Genomic DNA, 21,436 nt, shown 5'->3' with positions numbered 1-21,436 from the left:
ACTTTCGATACAGTACTGAATAAAGTAATATTAGTAAGCTTAAGTAAATTTTAGAAATAAAGCTATTTGCTTGAGAGCTGAAAATATGAAATAAATTGATTAAGATACAGATAAGATACAGATATTTAAAAAACATGATAATTTTCCTCCCTGTAGCATGATTAAATAAATCATTCATGGTGTTACTGTATTAAATCATCTCAAGGTTTAGTGACGTACCTCTTTACGATTGCCTAAAACATCGGAAACTTTTGCCAACACCTTTCTAAATATTGGAGATTCAGCCTGAAAATGAGACTAGAATACAACAATCTCAGCATGGGTGGCATTTTAAAATCCAACAATCCAAATTTCCATTCATGCTGTTATATATAATGTAACAAACCAAGTACAATAACACCGTAAACCAGGGTCAAGGGTCAGACGGAACCATAAGGGCGTGCTTCACAGGTTACAGACACCTGGACAATCATACTCATTTAACAAAACCCAAACTAATTTATACTATTATGCGTGCTTAATTGATGGTCCAGTGTTAAAATAAGAGTTTAGGAAAGAAAATAGAAGGTAGACAGGAAGACAGTAATTTAGGAAGAGTTGTTGAGGTTAAAACTGAAAAGAGAAGACAAAGTAACACCACGATTTAGGTATTAATTTTCACAATGCATGTCACAACAGTTTGTACAAAAAAGTATAGTACTGTACAGTATATCATTAGAGGAAACCATATTCTAGATCAGTGTTTTGCAATCAGCAAGCCATAATAGAAAATAATATACATATGGGAGGTACCATAGAAACTTGAGGGTACTGACACATCTTTCCATCATTTTTAGAGCACTATTTCCAATGTTTTAAATTTCTACCATGGGTTACCTAAAAAACCAACAGATTTAAAGACAATTTTCTAGATTGCCTCTACTAATAATTTGCCATTACTACACACTCTATTTACAGTACTTCATGTGGAATTACTAGTTTCTATACAGTAGTACGTTCAATCAAATAAAAAAAGGAATTGTCTAATGTGCCAGTGCTATTATTTGATGTAAAACCCAAGAAAAACTAAAATAATATTTCAAATAAACTCTACAAAAATGTGCAGCCAGTGCGTAACTGAAATAAATACTCAGTACTCAATATATGTTTCCATAAAATCTAAAGGGTAGTATGTCAAATTATTGTTATCTTATACAAATGTTTACAGTAAATAAAAAGTCTGACCATGACCATGTTTTAAAATTATTAGCTGGGTATTACTGCAAAAAATTGTATTAAGATTTGACAAATATGTATGACAGCTAGGCCTACTAATTGTTGGATTAAAAAGTACACCGGAGAATGCTATTAAAGCCAGAGAAATTTAAAGCTAGCTCCTGAAGCTTTTGAGCACCAAGTATATGGATGTAAGAGGCCAAAAATTGTTAAATAAAATCAAAATGCTTAGCAGGGTACTATATCTGACACTGTACATCAACCAACAAGCTAGCCACAAGGAAACTTAATGCTTTATTAGGACTAGCTCTTTGAAGAAGTCTTTAATCATTACGTGAACATTCTTGATAACATCATGGCATGTCTCAACAACTCTATCCATTATGCTCTTTGCATGAATAAGTGAAAAAGAAAAATAAATTATGAATTATGAGCCAATCAATTTCATATTTTTCAGTTGACTAATCTATGAAACTAATCAATGACCTTTTAGTAAACATTTACAACTTAGTGTAGGTGTGTGAATGGAATGAACAACTTTAACTACTTAGTGTGTGAAATCACTTTATGTATCGGATATAAACATAAAATGATCTAATTTAATAAATCATTTATATAATCATTACCGAATCATTAAACTCATCTGGCGTGTGCGGGTAGTTGAGGTAGAACATATCATTGCGTATCATCTTTTTACGCATTCGACTTGGACCTTCGGTCATGTCCAAAATCCACTTGTCTAGTTTTGAGCCTTGAGGTGGACCCCATAAACCACGCTCTCGTGTCAATTCCACCTCCATCTGGTTCCATTCATTCTGGATATATCGTTGAAAATATTGCTGGCTCTAAACACAAATATTAAACATTATTTTTTGTTTATTTTCTAGCTACAGTAGCATTCACAGGCCCATACATATTTCATAAACATTATTTTTACAAATATTGTGCTTACAGTATATACCAAATCAATATGCATGTGCTTTTCACAAGACACAGTATATTTGGGAAACCTATATTCAGTAGAAAGACCTCTATTAATCCTATGAAACAAATGAGTGAGTTTTAACACCAAGACTAACCCCAATTCAGATGATACACGAATGGGGGAACTTTGATGGATCACAAAGTTGTAATATCAACTGTATTACTAATTTTAAAATTTGAATACCATATGGACATTACCTCTTTAGCTTGGCTATATTGCAATTTCACAAGCTCACTAACAATTGCTATATGTGTTATTGTGCAGTTCATTGCTTCCTGTATTTGAAAGAAGAAGAGATTTTAAACAAATAAAAGAATACAGTATATGATAACAGTAACCTAATACACCTGAATATCCAACAAACTATGGGCCCATTTTGGTTTAGTTATTTACGTTAACCAACCACTAAATTTCAAGTTATCAAAGTAACTAAGTCTGAACAGGCCCTATAAATAAACTCAAAAGCTATCACATAAAAATTACCTGGATACCGAAAACTGGAAACTTTTGTATACTGCTTTCCCTCTTAAGTTTTTTAGTAGCTAGTCTTTGTAAACCACTACCAACTCGTGCAAAACGCTAACAAAATAACAAAAAAATTGTCATAAAATGTATTATCAACAAATTATCTTGTACTACTGTACTATATTTTCCTCAAAAACTTTGTACAGTAGAACCTGTGTTTTACGTACCCTGATTTTACGTTCCCTCGATTTTACGTACGCTTAAAATAACCGATGACGTCATCATTTTCTTACATTGAGGGCGCAATTTAACAACAACAAAGCACACAAAGTCACAATCATGGCCGGCTGTGTCTATTCTGCTGTTGTTGTCTGTGGGACAAGCTACGCACGTGCATTCCCCCTAAAGCAGCGACTGTTTTTATTGATAGAAAACAATTATATTTTACACTTTATTTAAACATCGTACAGCCTGTATATACTGTACTTGTCTAGTTAGGCCTCACATCTTGCTAGGCCTGCTAGCCTAGCCTGAATATTCTAGGCAAAGCCTAGCTAGTGACCACCTGCATACTGTACAGAAGTAGGCAAATACGGCTACCTACGATCTCTACGTATTTGGGGTCAATTTAAGGTCAACCTTGATTTTACGAATCCCTTGTTTTACGTACGCCTTTCGGTCCCGTACCGTACGTAAAATGGAGGTTCTACTGTATGTATCGTTTTACTGGAAGAGTTTTAAAAACTGTTTGCCAACAACGTTTAAAAAAACTTGGTCTTACCGATTGTTGTTGCTGGTAATCCCTAACAGAAATCTTCTTTTCTTTGTTAATATAGTCATTCCACATTTTAGTTGCATGCTCGGACATGGTCTCCCTGAAAAAGTAATTGATTTCACATTTTCAATCATTCTAATATAATACTTAATGGTGTATAATTTAGTTCAGTAAGTGTTACATATTTCAATTTCTTATGAATTATGAAATAAATAAATGAATGAATACCTTGCTATTCTGAGTTCAACATTCTGCGATGTTTTTCCACCCGTCCTAAACAAATACAAAAAATGATACTGTATATTTCAAACACTTTAATCAAATACTGTACATCAGATAAGTATGAATCAGATCCACTAAAATATTAACCATATTACAACATATGTGATAATGAATTTCAAATATATCATAACATTACTTACAATGCATTTTGAATAGTCTTGTATGGTAAAGTTAGTTTGAAGATATCTTCAATAAGCTGGAAAAAACAGATACAGTATTATAATGTTACAAGATAAATAAATAGTAAAGTCAAATAAAACAAGGATATGGCTACTGAAAGAAATGTTACTGTATTGTAAATTAGATTTTGTGTTAAAAAGATGAACTCTTTTACATCGATTTTTTTGTCTTGTCAAATTGTATTGTGAGAATCATCAATGATCAGCTTTGGCTGGATGGACCATCCTCGTTAAATATTGTTGAAATAAAAATAAATAAATATCTAAGTATCTTACCTGTTTTTTACACTGAATAAGTTCATCCCATACTCGTCTGGCTGCATTTCTCACCAACAACTGTCCTTCATGGTTCGTGCTCTCTGTCAAATTGCTAACATTGCTGTCCCTCAATAAAGGTTCTACATGCCATGTGGTTGTTCTTATGCTGTCACTGCTTTGACAATGGGAACAGGTGTTACTACCGCTATTAAGCAAAGACAAGAATATGCTACAAAGTGACCAGGTAAGAACACCATTAAAGCCCAGGATAACATGCAAGAAGCAAGATGCAATGGTACAGAATGAGAGATTTCTTTGTGCAATGGTACAGAATGAGAGATTTCTTTGTGAATGGTACAGAATGAGAGATTTCTTTGTGAATGGTACAGAATGAGAGATTTCTTTGTGCAATAGTACAGAATGACAGATTTGTTTGTGCAATAGTAAGAGAGGAGAGATTATTTTGTGCAATGGTACAGAATGAGAGATTTCTTTGTGCAATGGTACAGAAGTAGAGATTTCTTTGTGCAATGGTACAGAAGTAGAGATTATTTTGTGCAATGGTACAGAATGAGAGATTTCTTTGTGCAATGGTACAGAATGAGAGATTTCTTTGTGCAATGGTACAGAAGTAGAGATTTCTTTGTGCAATGGTACAGAAGTAGAGATTATTTTGTGCAATGGTACAGAATGAGAGATTTCTTTGTGCAATGGTACAGAATGAGAGATTTCTTTGTGAATGGTACAGAATGAGAGATTTCTTTGTGCAATGGTACAGAAGTAGAGATTTCTTTGTGCAATGGTACAGAAGTAGAGATTTGTTTGTGCAATATTACAGAATGAGAAATTTTTGTGTGCAATGGTACAGAATGAGAGATATCTTTGTGTAATGGTACAGAATGAGAGATATCTTTGTGTAATGGTACAGAATGAGAGATTTCTTTGTGAAATGGTACAGAATGAGAGATTTCTTTGTGCAATGGTACAGAAGTAGAGATTTGTTTGTGCAATGTTACAGAATGAGAGATTATTTTGTGCAATGGTACAGAATGAGAGATATCTTTGTGTAATGGTACAGAATGAAAGATTATTTTTGTGCAATGGTACAGAATGAGAGATATCTTTGTTTAATAGTATAGAATGATAGATTTCTTTGTGCAATGGTAAAGAATGAGAGATTTCTTTGTGCAACAGTACAGAATCAGAGATTGTGCAAAAGTAAGGTATGATATTTTTTTCTATGCAAGGTAAGATTGGACTGAATAGAAGAAACACGCTGAGCATAGAATAAATAGAATGGCAAAAGCAGAAGGAAGGAATTTGACTAAATGAAATTTGTAAAATGAATATGCAATAACCAGTCTTTTAAAATAATGTTTAAAAAATAATAGATGCAGCAAAAAGTTTACTCAATGGTAAGTTTAGCAAAGAATCAATATAAACAAAATAAATGTAAATTCAAACATAATTCATTTTCATGTTTTCTTATAATAACCCATCTTGTATTTATTCAACAAAAATATAAACATATATTAATATTTATTATTACTTTAATCAGAAATGAATTATATCATACCTTGCATCAGCTGTGAGGCAAAACAGAAGATGGCAGAGGCAGCCAATAAACTCTGGTTCATAATTACCAGGACCAAACACCAAGCTACGGTTTGTGGTTAAGCTATGAAGAGCTTCTAGCAAAGCTGTCAGATCTATCAAGAGAAGATATGTTAGAATTTTGCTTCTGGAAAATAAGGTATGGTTGAAAATGTTGCCAAACCCTGATGTAAAATGTACTGAACTGAATTGAGTTGATTGGCCAAGTACTGTAGTGCGGCACCAAACATTACATAGGTTCAAGGCACTTCTCGTCTATTAGCTCTGGTGCTAGAACAAATCTTTGAGGATAAGGACTTAAAACCGGAGCATATAAGAAACCAGTGAATACTTTAGAAAATATAGCATGTTACCTTGTTGATCTGGTTAATTTTCAATAAAATCACCTTAAGGGAACCAAATCACCAAACTATATTCCATTACATATGAATAACTATATAATTTTGAACTATAACATGCATACTTTTTAAATACAAGTGGCAATGCAAAGTTGAAACCTGGATCTTTCTAAATACTATTGAAGAAAATAAAATATAACAAGACAGGATATAAAACAGAGGAGATCCCTTAATGTTCTAGACAAAATCTTGTGAAAACAAGAAATGTTAAACCTGTATGGTTTCAGCCACATATATAGAGGATCAGGTGTGTGAAAGATGTAAAAGAGGAATACAAATGGTCACAGAAGGACATAAAGAACAAAAAAGGAGATTCTACTGTATGATCTGAACAGGAAAGTAAAATCTTTTCTTTTCTTAAACACACAGGTGTCAAGTTGGTTTCAAGGAAATGTAGAACCATAACAACAAGTTACCAACAATTTTCTATGGCATGGTGTTCATTAATGATATGAGAGTAAGGGACAACTCAGTGTCTGATGTGACGTCTCTTGTGATGTCTAGAGGACTATGTAGGTCAATGATTACTGTATGTCTCATACATACATGCTTTTTGCGCCTGTCTGCCTGGTTCCTGTTGGGAGCTAACTGACTTTTGACAACAGATCACATTGGCGACCTTTGTTGAATGATCATATATGTCAAACAAAAACAAACCATTCCTTCTGGTTTAGGATTTACAGAAAAACTGTCGTAGAATACTTTACAATGGCTATAGTATGGTTAGAACATGCAAATCAGTATACAGTAATGTGTTATGTGGACTTTGTCCAGACATGCAGATAGAGAACTGAATGGCATTATGGACATGCAGGGAGCTGTAACTTGCCTTCATTTGCTATTTGCAGCTGGAAACAACCAGAATCTTCTTTACTGCCTGCTTGGTTAATAAATAAACATTAAAGGTATTTGTAAAGGAAATGAGAAAATTGTTTGATTGTAAGTTTCATTCTGATGATTAAAAAGTTAGCTTGTTAACCACCAAATTGGTCAGCTTTCAACCTGACTTTTTGACAGGACACACAGATTAATGGCAGCCTCCTAACTCCACTCCTGTCTTGCAACCTTGCCACTTATAGCTATGGCCCTGTAATAGTGTATGATGATGAACTAAAAGCTTTAGTGACTTTAATAGTGAGCAATGTATTAATTGTTTATGATGATGATATTTTTAAATTTAAGTAATAGCTTAAAGCTTGGTAAAATGAAAATGGTAGAAGCTTGCAACTATGAAAATCCAGAACACAAACATTCTGGTGATGTCTGCCTACTTCCACTATAAAACAGTACATGGTGAAATAAGCACTGTGGGTAATTAAGCATGCAGTGGGTGGGATACAAATTTTTTAGGCCACACTTGTTCTGTGCAATAGACTTAATATCCAAATTAGTTTTAATCTAAGCATTGCAAATTGCTTGACGGCTGAATTAATTTAATTTTGAACCCCCTATTCAAATAAAAGCCTGTTTGATCATTTATATATAGTAGTGATGGAATGAAAATGAAATGAAAAATTTAACTGTTAATTGAAGATATACATATATTATAAAATAACAGCCTACCTGCAACGTTATTGTGTGGTCTTGACAACTGAAACATTATGGTGCGATTCAAGCAGTGGTAGATATTGTCCAATGAAAGACCATGTGCTGAACAACAAATAAATCCATTATTAAGAAAACATTTAAATACTTTGCAGTAAAATTAATTCAGACATAAAACTCCTTAAAGATGGATGGTCATTTCTTTATGGTAACATTTTGATTAGATTTTAAAATTAACTTTTATCTCAACAAAAATATATCTTTGCCAATCAAAAGTATTAAAATTGGAAGGAATTAGAAATAGTAATTCCTCCAAACTCAATTAATTAATTAATTTCTGAATTCGGATATCAAAATGCCAGTCGATGTTTTTGCTACGGGCAGTCCAAAATACTATCTATAGTAGAACCCCTATTAAGGGAAAACCTGTGTGTGCCCTTAAAATTCGTAGTAGTGTTAAAACATATATTGCCCCTTTAAAGCTCTGTCTACACTATCAAACTAGTTTGACAAAAAAGTATGATGTGGTGCCCAAATATGATAGTGATATGCCCAAATATGGTAGTAATATGACATTATCATGTCCATATATGGGCATGTCACATATTTTTGTCACATAAAGTTTGATAGTGTAGACAGAGCTTTAATATAGGAAATGTAACTGTGTCCCCTAAAAAGGGTTGTCAAAAAAGATGGGGGAAAAAAGATTTATTTTATATTTTATCAGTTTTAAGGAGTGACTATGAAACTTTTGTATATTAAATATTATTTTAATAAATAGCAAAAATGCAAATGCAAGAATTTTAATCAGTTAATTATTATTGAAGCAACTAATAAAAAAAAAGAGTTTAATATCCATATCATTATCAAATATTCAGTTTAACAAGTGTACAAGATTTCAGGACAAAAAGCATTGATTGAAACAGTAAAGTAGCAATAATACATTTAAATAGTATTGTACAAGCAGCAATAAGCCACACTATAAATCCTGTGTCAAATTGAATAACTTTTAATCTGAATTATCCCTGTACATACAGTATGACGCTGATCTGCCACTATTTTGGTACTTTAGTACCATATACCAAACCTGTAAATCTGGCCCAATGAAGAAAATGGGAGTGCATGTACTACTGAAACCACTGTTAAATACGTCAGAGTGGTAACATAAATATGCTACACATACTCTTTATTACTTTTAGTTAATAATTAGATCATGTTAATTGTTACATCAGTGCTATCTAACTATAAAGCTTGGTTCCCACTAGAACGTAACGCAAGGACGTAAACGCAACGCAAGCGTTTTAACCAATGACAAGCGAAGTTATAGACAGTTAGCAATCACAAGCGAATAAGCGACCGCTTGTGATTGGTCAATTCACTTGCGTTGCGTTACGTCCTTGCGTTGCGTCGCTAGTGGGAACCACGCTTTAAGTATCGATATAATATGTAGACAAATTCACCTATAATAAATAAAAAGCACAAACCACCTTCCAGCGTGGATAAATGTAAATTATTTAATTGAGGACAGAAAAGGCTGTACAATAACACACTACAGGCACAAATTGAAAAAGCTCAGACAGATTTGTACTAAAATACAAAACCTTCAGCAGTAGTTTGATTATCAAAAGAAGTGTTAAAAAGTAAGGTCAAATGATACTGTAAAGTAAAGTAAAGAGAGGCTTGATATCCATAGAGATCTGAAAGCTAGAGAGCAGAATTTTGTTATTGGCTGATTTGTGGAAGAGTGGCCACTATAAGGAGTATTATTACATGATTTGTATGTTTTCATCTATTGTATTTATTCTTCCCTCAACTCGTACAATATGCATGCTATCAGTAGAAGTTTTCTAAAAATGCCCTTCATGCTACATTCCAATGTTTAACATGCTCTTGCATATAATCTCAATACAGCCTAAAATTTATTTGAACTGTTCATTTGTTATTTGATCCATAAATGTTTATTTAATCTATTCATTTAATCATGGACCTTATAGGTCTATGATTTAACCTTTGTTATCCAATGCCGTCACTTTACTGTATATTACCAGATTTGATTTCAATTTAATATTCAATCGTTGTACATATGTAGATAATATACTAGCCCAGATGTAATAGTCCCAAGTAATGTTACCAAACTTTTTTTTTTAAACAGACACAAGAAATAAAAATAAGAATTTAAAACCATTGATTCACCTCTGAAAAATAAAATCATCTAAATTGCCTTAAAAAAAATGATGATAATGAATTACTAAATAGGATTAATTTAACTAAAAATGAAATTTAAATGTGGTAAGAATTTAAATGCTTTAATAAGATGCTACAGTTGAAAAAAAGTGTAGATTAAAAATGTAATTCATAAATAATCCCTGTATGAAATGTAAGTATTAGTTTTGTTATACAAAAACCAAGTTAAAGCAACAGCAACAAAAACCAACATGACATTAGCTCATGGGGGGGGGGGGATAAAGCCATGGAATGGACTCATGGGGTGAACACAATTGCCGTGCATTACACTTACATGACGTGTCTTTTCTGCCACCAAATTCGGCGCTTAATATTGCCCAAAATTTGGGAAAGGTTTCTAGGTGCAAGAGTATATATTTGTTAATAAAATGTTATTTTGCAAAATAATTCATACACTTAATAAAATAAAATTAATTTTATACACATTTTAAACACAATAAAAAAAATAACAGAGCGAAAAAATAATAATACCACTGTTGTTTGTTACCAAATTGTTTTTCAAATGGTATATTTCCCATAAAAAACAAATAAACTGACACTATACCTCTCTTTTTAGCTTGTGCTATCAACTGTGCAATGAAATCAAACACCTCCTTTGAATCTCTTGTATATACACCTACAAAATGGAAAGGTTTTAAAACAAATATTATAAAAAGTAATAAATAAATATAAAAAAATAGTAAAATATATTTATTTAATTTTCATTAATTAGGGTTAGTTTTCTTCATCCAATTGAGGGAAAAATCGCCTAGAATCTTAAATGTTATGTATGATTAAAATCCTATAGAACTCTTTCTTACCTTGCCACAGTTTGTCAACAACTCGAGAAGAAAAGTAAAAAACATTGTGGATAAGGTTGTTGTATGATCCTCCGGAGACAAACGGCAATGCTGCTTCCTCACCAATCAAGACATCTGCCATCAGGAAGTGGTCCATTAATGTGGTCAACATCTCAGTTTGGAACTCATTTATCTGAACTGTTGTAGCTCGCTCTGGTGTAGCCTGTAAAGAAGAGAAAACAGAATGATGTAGTCAACTCTCCCACAATGCATTGTGATGCTCAGTAGGCACTCATTAGTAGGCACAGTTGAATTCATTCCTTTTCAAACATGTTTTTCATTAATTGAAATTATTGCCACTTCTCGTCTATTTTATTATATACAGCTTGTGCGCTATATATATTTAACTATTCTTATTATTGTTCAAGGTCTTTTAAAATATAAATAGTTGAAATAAATTAATGGCAAAAAAGGCGCAATAAAGTATGTTTTACCTCTAATACAAGATCCAAAACTGGTGGTGTTTTACTGGGCATGCTCAGAGAGAGACTATCAACAATGATTACTCGTAGAAAGTTGATAACTAGCTTTTTAGCTGGATGATCTGTAAGGTTACCATGTGACACTCCAGGTCTATCATGGTTCTGACTAGTTAGAAACGGCATGAATCCCGGAGCAAACTATGGACGAAAAACAAAAGCATTGATTGAATAATAAATTTAACAATAGTTATATTTTGATGATCCAAGTCCAACAGAAAATTCTATTCAATTGAATGATGGTACTAAAAACTAAGACAGGCCAGAGACATGATTTGGAATGCCAGGTGGGGTAATGAGATACAGTGTCTTGATATGTGTTTTAACTTTATGCTATACTGTACCAAGACACTTTAATTTCATTGTATGGTGACAAGACATATGATTTCACATACCTTAATCTCTTCACTAGGTGACAAAATATCATTAGTTTCATCGCCACCCTGAGAATAGAAATGAAATAAATAATAATCCAAATTAGTAAAATTATACAATTAAAATTATATCTGTTAATTTTAAATTTGTAATGCTACATTATTGAAAGTTGTTAAATAGATTCTAGGCATAAATAACATGCAAAATGTCTCAAATAGATACATAGCACACCGTACCTTAACTACTTTAAAGGTGAGTACATATTGAGTGTTATAACTACTTTGAAATATGTCCAAACTAATTATTTATTACAGTATATGCATAATAATGTTAGAAGCTTATGTCAAATTTTGGCATGTTATATTAGAAGTGCAAAGATAAAAATATTATAATATAGTAGTTATTTTCCAAAAACTCGTATATAAAAAACTATTTTGAAACCTTTGACCTAGAGTAAAACAAAAAGGTTCAGTAATAATCCTTAAGGTATGAAAATAATAAGTACATATTTAAACCAATAAAATACATACCATCATACAATATTTGAATCTATAAACATAATTAATGTAAAATAATGAATCCTACTGGGATATGTATTTCATTGATTGGAGTATAGGACCAGTTCTAATCTATTCAGGCCTATGCAGATTGCTTGCTCCTAGAAGTATTGTTCTTAATATGCCAAATAAATATTATTATAACTTTTGTAACATAACGTAATTTCCACACTCGCTGTAAGATACATACCACAAGCATAGCATCTTCATCAGGAAGGGAAGAATGTAGGGTCTAATAAAAGTATAACATTTATGACTATACAAAATTGATTACTACATTTTATTTGAAATTATTATTCCAAAATAGTAAAATTTATATTTAAATTTATATTTAAATTTATATTTAAATTTTATAGTAAAAGCATGATAATTAGTATAAACTAAATTTACGTATTAAAAATTAAAGAAAAAATTGAATGAATTATTTTTCAAAACTAGTAAATTTTACAACTTGATTTTTTTTAATAATTTGAAGAGACTCTTTGCCGCATACTTTATATTATTATATTAAAAAGTACCAGATTTATATCTGATTTTAAAAATTGTCATACAAAATGTATAGTCATAAAAGAATGAAAACATATTTAAAAGATAGATAATGAGTATTGAATTAATTTTCATACAATAAATATTTACATAATGCCATACTAAAATATTTGGTTTAAAAATAATACATTTTTCCTTCAAAATATTGAAATATAATATAAAGAATAGGATGATAGAATAAGTTAAAGAAGAAGTAGAATTGATCTATTTATCCATGCAAACTGCATTCACTAGTAATGTGTATGATATATTTGTAAACATGAATAAATAAGATTTTCCATGTTGTAAATAATGCATTAAAAAAGATTTTGTTATTATCTTGAAAATTGAAACCAACTCCAGAATAAAAATTGTCTTATTAATTTAGTATTTTGTTAACTTCACTATGTAAAAAAATTTATTATTAAGAGAATCTACAATGATTGTTAATTTTGTATACATATTAGAAACAAAAATTATTTATGCTACAGTATTGTAGGTTAGATTTTAATGCATGAGAGTGTATGTATGATATTAAACATATTAATAAATGGTTATGTAATAATTATGATGTTTAATATACACTACCCTCTATAATGTAGTAGAGTATTAAACTAATATAGATAATATGATTAATATAATATTTTTCTAATTAGTTAAATGGCTGCTATGTATTAAAACTAGGCATATTTTATTTGCTACTAATATTAATGCAGTATTATACTACATACTACTATTGCTCATTTGTTTAACTAATTGTTCACGATATCTTACTTCCTCTGCTATATCTTCTAGGTTTCCCAAAGGTGTCTAACAAAGACATAATATTATATAATAGTACTTTAACCTAAACGTTCTACACAGTTTAAAATCTTAAGTGCTGAATAAAAAGAGGAGAGAGAATACAATTTTGCAGTTTCATTTTTAATTTTGGAATTATTCCAAAACAAAGAATATAATAAAGTGAGTTTAGAGATGTTTAAAATATAATCCAGCATGTGAGCATTAAGCATTGCTCCTATCCCACCCTGTTACATTTATATCTGTGCATAGTGTGAATATCATTAGCCAATACATTTTGATTGATCAAATACTAATGCTCTGTGTACACTATCAAACAAGTTTGAAAAAAAAGTGTGATGTGCCCAAACATGGTAGTGATATGTCCAAATATGGTAGTAATATGACATTATTATGTCCATACTGTATATGGGCACATCACATTTTTTTGTCACATAAAGTTTGATAGTGTAGACAGAGCTTTAGTCCATTCAAAAAGTTTTTTTAATGTGCAGAAACAGACAAATATAGATGGTAAAAATGAATTTAATGAAGAAATGATACAGTAAAGATAAAAATAATAAATTGAAAATGATGATGATGATTTTAAGTATGTTACAATATATTGGTGAACCTACAAAATCTCATTCTCCCCAAAGAGAGATTAACTTTAAATATTAAATTGGTATACTGATAGTCGGATAGTATTCATAGTGTGTAGTCTGTCAACTTATATTAAAGAGAAAACCCCTATTAAGGGAGGCGTCACTTTTTGTTTGGTCCCAAATAAAAGTTCTATTGTCACAGTTAAATGTTAAATGTATATAATAAGAGATTTAATAAATATAAGTATATATAAGTCCTTTCCATATAACATCAGATAAATAAAATTTTGAAAATACCTGATCTGAATGTGCCTGATAAGGGAAAAGGCAAGAGGCTAGGCCGCATAGGAAATCAGCACTGGTGCACACAGGCTTAAAGTCTGTGAGATTGTGATAGAGGAAGAGCAGAAACTGTATCAAGATGACTGGGTATTCCATCAACCATGACTGCTCATCTTCATCCTGCCAAGCCTACAAACACAGACAAACATAGATAAAAAGTGTGTTTACTACTCATTGTAAGCATAATTGATAACCAGTACTCTATCCTTACAATAATTGATTGGTAACATGCGCATTGTTTAAAGACATTTAATGTTAGCTGAGCCGAGTCAGCCTGTTAGTATAGATGGTTTTGCAATATTTGTACACTTTTAAAACCCAAATATTAAATATCCTATATCTGATGTAGTGTGCAAATTGGATTATACAAGCTAAGATTGAAATCAACAGTTTTTTATTTAATGAAAGTAAAATACAAAAATAAGCAATGGTTGTTTGGGCACATGGAAAAATATGTTAAAAGATACAAAATCGTGCAATGATAAAAAACTCATCCAGTGACTAAGACTATTGTCGTATTCGATTGGGAACTTTCGTTGTCAACGTAAAGATTCGTTGAGTACTTTTTGTATTCAAATTGTAAATTTGTGCTCAACAGAAAGTCATTCGAATAGAAAACATTGACAACGAAAGCTTTTTCGTTAAGAACAATCTCAATGCTCAAAATACTCTGTTAAAGAAGTACTCAACGGAAAAACTGTACTCAACGGTGAAAGTCTAAATCGAATACGACATATGATTTTAAGTTTGTTGATTGCAATCCTGATTTCATACCTGGTTTAGCATGACTCTGATCTGTGAGAGGATGACGAGGCCAGTATCTGGACAGATAGATCCTGTTAACTTGTGACCAATAGGTTGATTTGCAGGAACCCCAAACACAAACTTCCACAAAGTGTCAAGATCCAACTAAGAAAGAAAACCATTCATACCGATGACATTGGCAGAATGACAATCAGGACTATGCACAAAGTATGAGTTTAAGAACACTAAGGTCTGTCAATATCTCTTATATTGTCCTTGTTCATATTGTTGTTAGAACACATTCACCAGTGTTTTTTAGAATGGAGCATTTGGAATAAAATGCTTAAACGTAAGGGTTAAGACAGTGGAACCGTAATCACGTAGCCATAACATCGGCAGGGGTTCGAGGCTCACTCACTCCATGGTTCTGGTGGTAGAACGAGTCTTCTCGAATAAGGACTATAAACCGTAGGTCCAGTGTACACAACTTGCTCGTGTGCACTTTAAAGAACCTAGTACATCTTTCGAGACGAGTAGGGGGTTACCCCGGTGTACTAGTACATCACAGCCACTGATCACCAACTGGGCCCTCTGGGAGATCAGTCTTTGACTGAAGAGGTCACCCAGTTTAAAGATAAAACAAACAAACAAACAAACTATAGAGACTTTGGATCAGTTCCCTACAAACCCACAGCAACCGCAATGCATAAAGCTCTGTCTATACTATCACACTTTATGTGACAAAAAAAAAATGTGATGTGCCTATATATGGACATAATGATGTCATATCTCTACCATATTTAAGCACATAACTACCATATTTGGGCATTTCACACCTTTTTTTTGTCAAACAAGTTCGATAGTGTAGACAGAGCTTATCACATTTTTTGTCAAAAAGACAGAGCTTTATTGTTGTTAGAACATATTCATCATAATGGTATGATACACCATTGCTATTAGAATGATGCATACCTGACTGCCAGCTTCTGCTAACTCTTGCACAGGTTGTCCAAGCATCAGTGCCATTAGAAGGAAGTAGACCTCTGGAACATCAGCATGTTTTTGTAACCACCACTGGAGAACTTGGAAGCCTGGCTGATGGCAGGCATCTCGGTTGATCTCCCCAGCCTGAACTTTGCTGCTTTTACCTAAATTATAACCTATTTTAAAAAAAACACAACGTAAACAGATACTTAATGAATGGGATCTGTGATATGATTTCACTAGTAACAGTGAAATACTGAATTTTAACCAATTTCTAGTTTAAAGTGACATAAGCACAGGCAGCACCAATTTCTGGTGTAATTTTTTTAAATGTATTCTGTTATCTTTATTATTTTACAAAGTACAAAAATAAAAAAAGAGAATATTTCAAATTGGTTGTTATGCCATATGGTAAGTTAGTCGTTATAAATAGTTGAGTCATAACCATACCTAACACCACTCCAACTCTATTCTGCAACACTTGGTTAGTTTGATCTAGCCAGCCACCTCCATAAGAACGTTCTCTTCCTTCCCGAAAGCATGATATCATTGACTGATTGTGCAGAAGGGCAAGCAGAATACGTAGGCCTAGGATAACAGTTGTCGGATGACAATGTCCTTGCACAAATAGTAACACCCAGTCTAGGCCTAGGATCTTGTGTATTTCATCACAGGTACTATAAATATATAAAACACAATTTAATAATAACTGTATTCTTAATCTTTGTTGGAAAAGATGATGACAAAAAAAAAATGTTATTATGAAGTTTTTTAAGTGTCATGTGGATGAATGTATAGTGGGTGTAGGACTACCGTAAAAAGTTAAAGTAAAAGAATGAATGAATGAATCTCCAATTGAATCGCAAGAGATTATAAGATTTTAGTTGTATTCACCAATTAGAGTACACCAAGTACAGTATTATTCCACTAACTTCCACTATCAATACATATTTAAGGATTTCCATTATAGGGTAATGCGTTTAAGAGCTTCGGCTCATTGCATACCCGTTTTGTATCAAATAAGTTTATAGAAATATTCTTGTGAAAGAAATACTGTATTATTTTGTTGTTGATACAAATAAATGGTACGTATATAGTACCGCGAATGATGAAAAGTAATATACATTACGATAGTAGAATTTTTAAATTCAAAGGTGACGCGGAAAGATATGGTAAAGAAAGAAAGCAGGTAATGTTGTTTTCAGAGGAACATGATGGGCAAGACAGAAAAAAGTAGAGAGATGGTGTAGCAGCCTGAAATGAGTGACAGTCAGTAATCCCTTGGAAGAAGCTGACTCAAATAAAAGATGATGATGATGATAGATGTGTTTCCCTAGCCTATAGCTATAAAATGTGATATGCCCATATCTGAACATGATGATGTTATATCACTCCCATATTTAAACATATCACTACCATATTTTGGCACAAATGTTTGTCAAACTAGTTTGATAGTGTAGACAGAGTGTGGATGGTGAATACAGTCACTGGCTATGCAGATTCTTTTACCTATGATTGATATTATTGGTTCCTGGAGTGTGAAGAAGGTGGAAAAACATTTCCAAAAGCACATTCCTCAGATGAATGTCATGGGCAGACACTGCACTGGATCCATCATCAGAAAAACTGTCACTATCTACAAATTAAAATGACGGGTCACATTACATAAACATATCACCATAATACAAGCGAATCCACTTCAAGAGACATTAGATCCTCCCCCCACCCACTTTCTATTTTAACAATCATATTCAATTGATCTTCTTGATACACAACTTAAAACTCACTAATAGCACTGCATACAAACACATTCTATTCTTGATACTGATATATAAATCTATTGAAAATAAACAAACAAAACAAATATGGTTAATTCAGAAATATAAAACAAGCATGATACCTTTCAAAGGGCTATGTGCATCTCCAACGAGTAATTCTAAATCAGTCTTGGTAACAGATCGTTCATCTGCTGATGAAGACGGCAAAGTAGAGGCAAGAAATTGTGCAAACCTACAGAAAAGAAATTAGTAGTTAAAAGAAATCAAGAGAAAAAATAAGGTTTTGTATATAATGATTGATATTGATATGTAATTTTGTATATTCTATGTAGATTTGGGAACAGAGCTTTAAATGGTTATGACTATGGGTCTTTCACACTTGAACTGGAGCCGGAGCTGGACAGGAGCAGGTGTGAAAGACTCTAAAAACATCACAGTAAAGATTAAAGCAGTATAATGCAATAGATCATTCAATTTTCTCAGGTGTGATCTCTAAAATATTGAGAACTGATTGCAAGGTTATGGTGTGTACAGTGCTACAGTACATTAAAGCAAAAGTGATACATATTAGTAAATGTAGATTTGGAAACAGGGCAAAACTCATCACTAAAATCTGAGTAAGTAATCATACCTTAAAAGATCTGTACTACTTGGAATTCCTTGTAAGAGAACCTGAAGTAAGTTGCTGATAGCAACAATGTTGGAATGAGATAAGTAATAATTATGAAGCATATTGATGAGGCGGTTCACCATCCGTAGTGAACGGAACAGACGACCATTTTTCTTCAAGTCACTTGAGTCAGTGAGGAGTTCATGCAGATGCTCAAAGAGAGATCTTTGGAGATCATTCGGAGCATTGTGCCATAACTAAAAAAATCAAACAATTTATTTGTTTCAATATTAGGCCAGCATGTGCAAAACTTTTGATGTTGGGCCATGCATCACTGCTTCAGTCAGGCCATGCAACAATGTTCCAGTCTTTTTAATGTAATATTGCTCAGGCCTATGTTAGGTCATATATCACTGTTTAAGTGTATTTTGGGCTTATTAAACACTGCTCAAGCATATGTTGGGCCATACAACACTAGCGCAGCCTCAGTTGGGTGATGTAAGCCTATGCTGGTCTATGCAGCACATCACTCCTCCAGCCTACGATGGGCCATGCAACACTGCTCAAAACTAATGTGCAGCATTGATCTTACTTGAGCTAACTGCACCACACTGCTCTTGCAGTCATGCAACAATACTATATATAAGCTGGGCTGTGTAAAGCTCTGTCTACACTATCAAACTTTATGTGCCAAAATATAGTAGTGATATGACGTCATCATGTCCATATAATGGGCACATCACATTTTTTTGTCACATAAAATTTAATAGTGGAGACGGAGCTTTACATTGTTTCCAGCAAAATTGGGCTGTACAACACAGCTCTAGTCTATGTTGAAACTACATACTAACAACCATTTTTGAGATGGGCCCTGCAACTTACCTCCAAATCAGCAAGCAAATCCTCAAATGCTTTTTCATGTGGAATCATAAGAGTTTCTCTGCCACTGTCAATTGTGCCAACAAGTGAGAAGGTCAAGTGCAGGATATGGCTGTTAAGTAGATGCTTCTTTTTCTTAAGTAACATGGCAAGAATCTGTAATTAATGTGATACAAAATTGTCAAGCTTTCTAAAAATATCTTTTGTTGTAAATGTTTCATCAATGACAGAAAAGACCATTTTGACATTTATTTATTATTATTATTTAGTGTTGTGAATTTATCAGATCAAGAACTGTGATACACACATACTGTTAATAATTTGAGAGACACACGTTGTTAAACATGCATTTGCACACATTACAAACACAAGGACTAAGAAATAGGAATAAACATGTATTTGTGCCAAGATATACACAAACTAACAGTGTTGTTGGTAGTCTATGAGTGAGATACCTACCTGACTATATAGGTAGGGATCTCACAAAATAGACTAATTGGCTTGTATGACACAACGTATATCAATAGAAACTTAATAACATAAAGATAGCAGATGTGTCTGAGTATCGTTTTATTGTAGAGTTTCTTTTGATAAAATTGGCACATTAGGAAATTAATTATTGATAGAGAATATTATGCTGTTTGGCCACACGATAATTTTAATTTCACTTACTTGGTAACCGTGTGTCCGTTCCATCTCCTGCATGGCTGGTCCGTTGTTCTTGACAACACACACTAGTGCTTTCACTGCTGCATACAGACCTTCAACATCTGTAGCCATGGCAACAAGCCCTAACAGACAAGCAGACCCACCTACATTTTCTAATGTACTGGCCACTGGTTTTGGACAGAATGTTCTAATACCTGTTCAAAATATTAATAGAAAGTATTAGTATTTTGAAATACATAAGATATTGAAGGAAGATGCTCCATGCTTATACTGTCTATAGAGTTCTGCGGTGCTGACGTCACAATGGTAGGTGGCGCTGCGTGGACGGTACGTGGCGCTGCATGGTTGACAACCAAAAAATACGTTCAACCTGCCTGAGTGACTCCTAGTTCACCAATCGTTTGGAATAGGCTTATTGAAGTAGTCATTTTAAAACTTAATAATTTTCAATAAAAACAAACTAAAATTTCAAAACATCACTAAATATTTGTTTATAATAATCTATTTATTCTTCAACTACAGATTAAGTTAAAAAATAATCAAGCTAATAATTTGATAAAAACACAAATCTATAGTGGTTATCAACATATAGCGTTGAACGCATTTTTGGTTGCGCTAGCAACCACGCAGCGCCATCTACCGTTGTGACGTCACACCACAGAACTCTATTGTAAATCAATCAGAGTTAGAAACACCCCTTTAATCTTATCTAAATGCATATTTTGCTCATATAATAAAGTTAATCATTCTTTGCACTGACAACCTAATACAGTGGCATTTAGAAAGAAATACCTACCCATATTTCCAAACAGAACTGCCCCTAATGAACGGCCAGGCCCAGTTAGGTGTCCAGCTGAGTTGTGCAAGATTCTGATTGGTGTAGCATTGTCATGTGATGACAATGACAATTGCTTAGAGATTGTTTTACTGTCCACTTTATTGAATATCTTTCTAATCTTTGAGATTGTGAGTGTGCTCAGTGCGTGTGCGTGGATTCCAAATATAATCCGTTCTTCAGCTATTTGCAGGTTGTACAAATCATTACGAGATAAGATGGCTGAAAGAAAAAATGCAATATGTTTTATATCAGGCAGATGTATGTACTGCTCTGCCATTTCAACAAACTAAAAGTAGCAAAATACTAGTTGCAGTGTCAGTGTTATGCTTATATGTAAATAATATAATGGTAACCCCGAGTTTGTCATAAGCAACTTGTCCAGTATCATGTTTAGTCTAATCATGGGATTGTATGTGGAATAAGTCTAATATCAATAGACACACAAGGAAGTTAGTGTTTGTTTGTTTAAATC

The 21,436-nt window shown here is 32.7% G+C and overlaps 1 protein-coding gene across 4 annotated transcripts in view; it reads right to left on the bottom strand.

Annotated features, from left to right (window-relative positions):
• The window catches only part of LOC140052371 (WD repeat and FYVE domain-containing protein 3-like), a 63,288-nt gene that overhangs the window by 13,166 nt on the left and 28,686 nt on the right, over positions 1-21,436 (bottom strand). Inside the window, exons 21-45 of one of the 4 annotated variants that reach the window (XM_072097946.1) lie at positions 20,923-21,183; positions 20,130-20,320; positions 19,461-19,613; positions 18,600-18,835; positions 18,091-18,200; positions 17,700-17,826; positions 16,641-16,867; positions 16,179-16,366; positions 15,237-15,371; positions 14,418-14,591; positions 13,510-13,545; positions 11,674-11,721; positions 11,234-11,419; positions 10,761-10,962; positions 10,505-10,576; positions 10,235-10,297; positions 7,735-7,821; positions 5,736-5,868; positions 4,178-4,364; positions 3,863-3,918; positions 3,669-3,713; positions 3,447-3,540; positions 2,684-2,779; positions 2,398-2,475; positions 1,842-2,060 (exon numbers count right to left, since the gene is read on the bottom strand). In XM_072097946.1, the coding sequence (XP_071954047.1) occupies positions 1,842-2,060; positions 2,398-2,475; positions 2,684-2,779; positions 3,447-3,540; positions 3,669-3,713; positions 3,863-3,918; positions 4,178-4,364; positions 5,736-5,868; positions 7,735-7,821; positions 10,235-10,297; positions 10,505-10,576; positions 10,761-10,962; positions 11,234-11,419; positions 11,674-11,721; positions 13,510-13,545; positions 14,418-14,591; positions 15,237-15,371; positions 16,179-16,366; positions 16,641-16,867; positions 17,700-17,826; positions 18,091-18,200; positions 18,600-18,835; positions 19,461-19,613; positions 20,130-20,320; positions 20,923-21,183 (3,404 nt within the window). The remainder of the gene's footprint in view (positions 1-1,841; positions 2,061-2,397; positions 2,476-2,683; positions 2,780-3,446; positions 3,541-3,668; positions 3,714-3,862; positions 3,919-4,177; positions 4,365-5,735; positions 5,869-7,734; positions 7,822-10,234; positions 10,298-10,504; positions 10,577-10,760; positions 10,963-11,233; positions 11,420-11,673; positions 11,722-13,509; positions 13,546-14,417; positions 14,592-15,236; positions 15,372-16,178; positions 16,367-16,640; positions 16,868-17,699; positions 17,827-18,090; positions 18,201-18,599; positions 18,836-19,460; positions 19,614-20,129; positions 20,321-20,922; positions 21,184-21,436) is intronic. The other 3 variants (XM_072097947.1, XM_072097949.1, XM_072097948.1) reach the window with 3 other exon arrangements.

This window comes from Antedon mediterranea, chromosome 6 (assembly GCF_964355755.1).
Source record: "Antedon mediterranea chromosome 6, ecAntMedi1.1, whole genome shotgun sequence".
Lineage (NCBI taxonomy): Eukaryota > Metazoa > Echinodermata > Crinoidea > Comatulida > Antedonidae > Antedon > Antedon mediterranea.
Note: the sequence above shows the minus strand (reverse complement) of the source record. Positions and strands in the feature narration are given on the sequence as shown.